The sequence below is a fragment of the Esox lucius genome, chromosome 22 (genome assembly GCF_011004845.1).
Source record: "Esox lucius isolate fEsoLuc1 chromosome 22, fEsoLuc1.pri, whole genome shotgun sequence".
NCBI classification, from domain to species: Eukaryota; Metazoa; Chordata; class Actinopteri; order Esociformes; family Esocidae; genus Esox; species Esox lucius.
The window spans coordinates 15192710-15199399 of NC_047590.1; the positions used below are offsets into that span (position 1 = coordinate 15192710).

Sequence of the window (6690 nt, forward strand, 5' to 3'; positions counted from 1 at the left end):
GGAAACATACACACAGTTTCACAATGGCTCCTGAACACCACATATACCTGTTCATTATGTTAATAATCATGCCTAAAGGTGAGCTAATCAGTTTTATTCATGATACTACATTTGACAGCTTTTTATTGATACAACATTGCTAATGTGGTTTTCTTTATGAAATTTTGCTTTTCCCATTGTTCAAAGCTGTTTATTTCACTAGATTCAAAATGTTATCTATATGTATATATTATTTTAAGTAATTTAGCCAACACTCATATCAGAGCAACTTGCAGTTTATCTAGATTTATCTAGATTAATTTTATATATTTTATGTATTTGACTCTGCATGTATAACCTATTAGCTTAATATATGAATATAATAATGAATGTTATAGTGACTCACATAGCCTATTGTGTAGTAAAATGCAGTTGAGTTTTGAAATGCATGTATAAACTACACAGTATATAGTGATTTAATCAGTAAACATGGTGGAGAATTGAGCATAAAGCTTCTTACTTTTGCTGTTGGTTCTTTAATAATTAACCCGAAGTATTCCCGCCTTCACGAATTCCCGCGTTTTAGGTACACTGTTACGTCATGTATGCGTCTCCCTTAAAAGCACAGCATTTTACGTCAACACGCCGCAATGTGCATGATGCGCGTTTTTGTCAGCAGCACCGAGGTATTTGATAGCGCTAACAGGATAATGGCACTTGTGCAAGAGCATTTAATAAATAATACCAAAGACATAGATTATTACATTTTAAGAAAACATTTTAACTACATTTGCTTGCTAGTTTGTTCAGACTGCCTATAGTTGAGTAACTCGTTCTATCATATAGTCGTCCTGTAACAGGAAACGTTTCACAATGCAATAAGCACACAAGTGTAATTTAGCAGCGTTGATCTAATTATAATTTCCCTATCAATTAACACATTGTTCCAACATTAAAATACGTAAACAATATCCCCAACCATCGATTAAGAATGTTACGTTCACCTTCTGACGTTAAGTGCAATCAAGGAGATTGGCAATCGTAACCCATTTTACAAAGCGGTTTCATTAGTAGTGGTAGAGTGTTCATTAGTAATGAAAACGTTTATTGAGTATATCTTACCTTGATATTCAGTCAACTCCAGGCATACGATTTGAATGTGGTTTAAATGTTACGTTTCAATATACAAATACATGTAAACATGTTAACAATGTAAGACACCATATAGATTTTCACATAATGTAATTTTTTACATTAAACAGAAGTGGCTGAGCAGAGGCAAGTCAGGGAGGAATATTCATTATTGGAGAAAGTGTAGATCTGATTAGTAACTAGTCAGTGTATTCATGCAGGTCTTTCTCAGCTGGTAAAAACACAGCGGGTCGTCATAGTAACCCTGGGAGAAGATGCTCACTTAAGCTGCTGTCTCATGGAACCCAAAGACGTCCTGCAAGTCACCTGGCAAAAAGAGACACTGAAGGGGATTGAAAATGTTGCCAGCTACAACAAACGTTTTGGTCCATTAGTCAATTCACGTTTTCAGAAGGTGGTGTTTCAAGACATGGGACTGCAGAAATGCTCTATTATCATCAGAGAAGTATCTAGAGAAGATGAGGGCTGCTACAAGTGTCTGTTTAATTCAAACCCAGATGGAGCTGTCATTGGAAGGACATGCCTACAAGTTAATGGTAAAGTATATGGGTTATTTTAAGACAGGAATAGTTTCCTTTAAACCTTATTTTCAGCATCAATCATCTATGTGACCATGTTCTAATTTGTACTTACAGTGAATCATGTTTGCTGTTGTTTTATAGAACCCACACTGTATGAACCAACACTCCTAGTTACACAAAGCAATGACAGCAACACCCTCTTCTCTGGGTTAACTGTCTCCTGCTCTGCTACGGGACGACCTGCTCCAATAGTGGCCTGGAAGGTCACAGAACACTTTTTGGACTCTTCTGCAGTCAATGTCAACCATCCCAATGGAACTGTTACTGTCACCATAACATCCACAATGGCAGTTCCCAATGTAGACACCATGGTTGGGTGTGTTGTCTCGTCTGGTGAGGTCATTAAGGAGGTTTCCAAGGAGATACCAGCAAATTCAACATCCTTTACTGGTGATTTTTTTAAATGAACTACAATCAGGAATCATCATAATTTTTTCTTATTAGGCTTTTTGTGGTCTTTGTCCATTGGAGATAAATGGTGATGCCTGAATTTGTGGCAACAGCATTGTACCAGTGACCCCAAATCTCTCTAAAGTAATATGTACCTCTTGTGCTCCAGTGAATTGTACTGCTGTCATCTTTCCTATTCATAGGGATGATGGTTGGTGTAGGGGTGTTTTCAGCGGGTGTCATTGTTTTCATCTGTGGTCTAGTTGGGTGGCTGTTTATGAGGAGACATCAAAAGAGCAGGTAAGGTATTCTTGCCCAAATGTCAGAATGAGAAATATCACTGTAGATATGTACAGTGGGGAGAACAAGTATTTGATACACTGCCGATTTTGCAGTGTTTCCTACTTACAAAGCATGTAGAGGTCTGTACTTTTCTTTATCATAGGTACACTTCAACTGTGAGAGACAGAATTTTAAACAAAAATCCAGAAAATCACATTGCATAGCATAGCATAGCATCATCTTCCGCTTATCCCGGGCCGGGTCGCGGGGGCAGCAGTCTAAGCAGGGATGCCCAGACTTCCCTCTCCCCAGACACTTCCTCCAGCTCTTCCGGGGGGACACCGAGGCGTTCCCAGGCCAGCCGGGAGACATAGTCCCTCCAGCGTGTCCTAGGTCTTCCCCGGGGTCTCTTCCCGGTGGGACGGGACCGGAACACCTTCCCAGGAAGGCGTTCCGGAGGCATCCGAAACAGATGCCCAAGCCACCTCAGCTGACCCCTCTCGATGTGGAGGAGCAGCGGCTCTACTCTGAGCTCCTCCCGGGTGACCGAGCTTCTCACCCTATCTCTAAGGGATCGCCCAGCCACCCTGCAGAGAAAGCTCATTTCGGCCGCCTGTATCCGGGATCTTGTCCTTTCGGTCATGACCCAAAGCTCATGACCATATGTGAGAGTAGGAACGTAGATTGACCGGTAAATCGAGAGCTTCGCCTTGCGGCTCAGCTCTTTCTTCACCACGACAGACCGATACATCAACCGCATTACTGCAGAAGCTGCACCGATCCGTCTGTCAATCTCCCGTTCCATCCTTCCCTCACTCGTGAACAGGACCCCTAGATACTTAAACTCCTCCACTTGAGGCAGGCACTCTCCACCAACCTGAAGTGGGCAAGCCACCCTTTTCCGACTGAGGACCATGGCCTCACATTGTATGATTTTAATTGCATTTTATTGCATGACATAAGTATTTGATCACCTACCAACCAGTAAGAATTCCGTCTCTCAAAGACATGTTAATTTTTCTTTAAGAAGCCCTCCTGTTCTCCACTCATTACCTGTATTAACTGCACCTGTTTGAACTTGTTACCTGTATAAAAGACACCTGTCCACACACTCAAACAAACAGACTCCAACCGCTCCACAATGGCCAAGACCAGAGAGCTGTGTAAGGACATCAGGGATACAATTGTAGACATGCAGAAGGCTGGGGTAGGCTACAGGACAATAGGCAAGCAGCTTGGTGAGAAGGCAACGACTGTTGGAGCAATTATTCGAAAATGGAAGAAGTTCAAGATGACGGTCAATCTCCCTCGGTCTGGGGCTCCATGCAAGATCTCACCTCGTTGGGCATCAATGATCATGAGGAAGGTGAGGGATCAGCCTAGAACTACACGGCAGGACCTGGTCAATGACCTGAAGAGAGCTGGGACCACAGTCTCAAAGAAAACCATTAGTAACACATTACGCTGTCATGGATTAAAATCCTGCAGCGCACGCAAGGTCCCCCTGCTCAAGCTAGCACATGTCCAGGCACGTCTGAAGTTTGCCAATGACCATCTGGATGATCCAGAAGAGGAATGGGAGAAGGTCATGTAGTCTGATGAGACAAAAATAGAGCTTTTTGGTATAAACTCCACTCGCCATGTTTGGAGGAAGAAGAAGGATGAGTACAACCCCAAGAACACCATCCCAACCGTGAAGCATGGAGGTGGAAACATCATTCTTTGGGGAGGCCAACAACCTCCTTCCTTCAGTAAGAGCATTGAAGATGGGTCGTGGCTGGGCCTTCCAGCATGATAACGACCCGAATCACACAACCAGGGCAACTAAGGAGTGGCTCCGTAAGAAGCATTTCAAGGTCCTGGAGTGGCCTAGCCAGTCTCCAGACCTGAACCCAAAAGACAATCATTTGAGGGAGTTGAAAGTCCGTATTGCCCAGCGACAGCCCAGAAAGCTGAAGGATCTGGAGAAGGTCTGTATGGAGGAGTGGGCCAAAATCCCTGCTGCAGTGTGCAAAGCTGGTCAAGAACTACAAAAATCATACAATGTGATTTTCTGGATTTTTGTTTTAGATTCCGTCTCTCACTGTTAAAAATTATAGACTTATACATGTTTTGTAAGTGGGAAAACCCTGAAAAATCGGCAGTGATCCAATACTTGTTCTTCCCACTGTACAGTGTATTGTCAATATATAAAATTAAACTAATGCATTTAGTTACTATAAGTGGTTTCAGGCATTTGACAGTTTCAGGTGTCTTTACTTGTTCTTCTGTTGTTTGATGTACAGAGGAAAGACAGGGCAAGATGTTCCCAAAATCACCAATTCAACATCAAAGTCACCAATTCAACATCAAGAAAAAGATAACGGTTCTGTAATGATTCCACTGTGAGTATACTTCGATGAGTAAATGTTCTTTTCAGACAGAATTTGTCCTACATTTCCATGATATGATTATGATAAAACTATCCTCATGAAACAGATTTTTTCAAAACTTGATAACACATTTTTTGTTACAACCTACTAAGTAATGAGATTATATTAAGTGCTATTAACCATGCATAAAAATACACACTGCATATATGGTTCTCTTATTTGATGTACAGAAAACAAACAACCCAGCAAGACGAGGCTGAAATCAGAGAGAGTCTCATAAATGAAAAACCAAGTGGATCAGTTATGACTCCATGGTGTGTATAGTATATATAACATAGAAATGTTCTCAATTATAAAAGATCCTGTCCAGAAAACATATACAGCTTATTCTTTATTAAACCCATATTTACTTAAACCATTAACTGCAGATGTCTTCTGGTCTTTTGCATTTGTATTTATGCTAGTGGGGGTGTCATGTCCCTGTATGTACTGCATGTATATCTGTTATATGATGGGGCCAAAAAGAGTAAAGTATAATTCTTACATATGGTCCATTTAAGTATAAATAGTAGATAGTTATAATGTTAGTAATAATCATATTAAATAATTCCATTACATTTGCAGAGTATTATGTATTCAAGACATTTTATTTCTTGCTTGTCAAGTTCCAGCGACGTGGTCGAGGAGGGAAGAGTTGGAAAAGAGGGGGGGTCCACAGTCAGGAAAAGGATGGAGAAACGGTATTTCCACCCATCATTTTCATACTACATTTTTATGGAATGTTATTTTTTTTTTATACACTGGTCATCACCCTCTCAACCAGCACTAGGTGGTTTTACTATTCATTAATTATGTCACTAACACATAATTGCAATTGATTTCTTTAAATTTGAAGGTTTGTTGACCCTGAAACGCAATGCAAAAAGTAAGTTTACGTCCAATCCCTCTGTTTCTCATGACATTAGAATTTGAGGTGAATTAACTTAATGTAAATAGAATCTGACCATTATGTTTTTCCTTTTTAGGAAGTTATTTAAATGAGGATGACTATTGGCTGGCTTGGTCTATCCGTCCATTGATCCATCTATCCATCCATCAGAATCATCTTTATTTTATTAAATGCATTCAGATTCTTAGAACTTCATGTTATGGAGCTGCTAGTATATTACATCCATCAACACGTCAATTTACTGTCTTCTGTCCTTTTCCTGTATGTTTCTCTTCCTGTCATTTAAGAACACTCCTTCAACATGTACAGTAACTATTGTGACTGTTTGGTAATGTTGTCACCTATGTTGGCGGGCGACGGGGGTGAATCAACACACCACAGTAGAGCTGTTGTAGACGGTTTGTATTAGGGATCCATTGTAAAGAATGGATCAAACAACCAAAGTCCGTCACCATACAAGAAACAGGCTTGAGGGCGCTCCTCGGCCCAACTGTCTGCTCTAGACACTGTTAAACTATACTTTCCAATATCTCAATGCCATTGTCCCTCCGATGGGTTATTCGCGTCCGTCCTGCTGTCGCCATCTGCCTCCCGAAGCGTTTCACCTCCCTCCCTCCACGTGTGGCCAGCTACCTGCTTATACTGGGAGAAAGGCAATCAGCAGGGACAGCATTGCCTCCATCAGAGTACCTACGATACCCCTCCCGGACAGCAGGAGTCTCTCTCGGACATGGAGTTCAGGCGGGTCACTCTGGCGCCCCGGTGGATCCACCACACTGTCTGTATGGTCTTTGTGTTATGTTTAAACCTCTTATGTGTGTATGTGTATGTAATGGCTTATTTTTTTTAATAATCCATCATTCTTGTTTTAAATACAAATACATTTTGCACATTGTTTTGGGGAGAACAAAAGGGTTGGATGTTTTACTTAGTATCAAACTGATTTGTACATAACAATAATTATTTGGATTAAAGGGTATTTGCT

The 6690-nt window shown here is 41.0% G+C and overlaps 1 protein-coding gene across 2 annotated transcripts; it reads left to right on the top strand.

Moving 5' to 3' along the window:
- LOC105019747 (OX-2 membrane glycoprotein) lies at positions 1–6690 on the top strand. 2 transcript variants are annotated; one of them, XM_010886146.4, is made up of 9 exons: positions 1–78; positions 1332–1667; positions 1794–2102; positions 2306–2402; positions 4670–4768; positions 4987–5070; positions 5422–5496; positions 5652–5681; positions 5782–6690. In XM_010886146.4, the coding sequence occupies exons 1-9, from the start codon at positions 24–26 to the stop codon at positions 5795–5797; spliced, it is 1101 nt and encodes a 366-aa protein (XP_010884448.1). In that variant the 5' UTR covers positions 1–23; the 3' UTR covers positions 5798–6690. The 2 variants fall into 2 exon arrangements, with proteins under 2 accessions (XP_010884448.1, XP_019897802.1); XM_020042243.1 differs by lacking the exon at positions 5782–6690 and having other exon boundaries at positions 5422–5678.

Bases quoted from the DNA above. Each gene is read 5' to 3' on its own strand.
- LOC105019747 (XM_020042243.1), top strand. From the start codon at position 24: ATGGCTCCTGAACACCACATATACCTGTTCATTATGTTAATAATCATG. The intron at 79-1,331 runs GTGAGCTAATCA...GTATTCATGCAG, and splicing joins GTTAATAATCATGCCTAAAG to GTCTTTCTCAGCTGGTAAAA. The intron at 2,103-2,305 runs GTGATTTTTTTA...TCCTATTCATAG, and splicing joins AAATTCAACATCCTTTACTG to GGATGATGGTTGGTGTAGGG.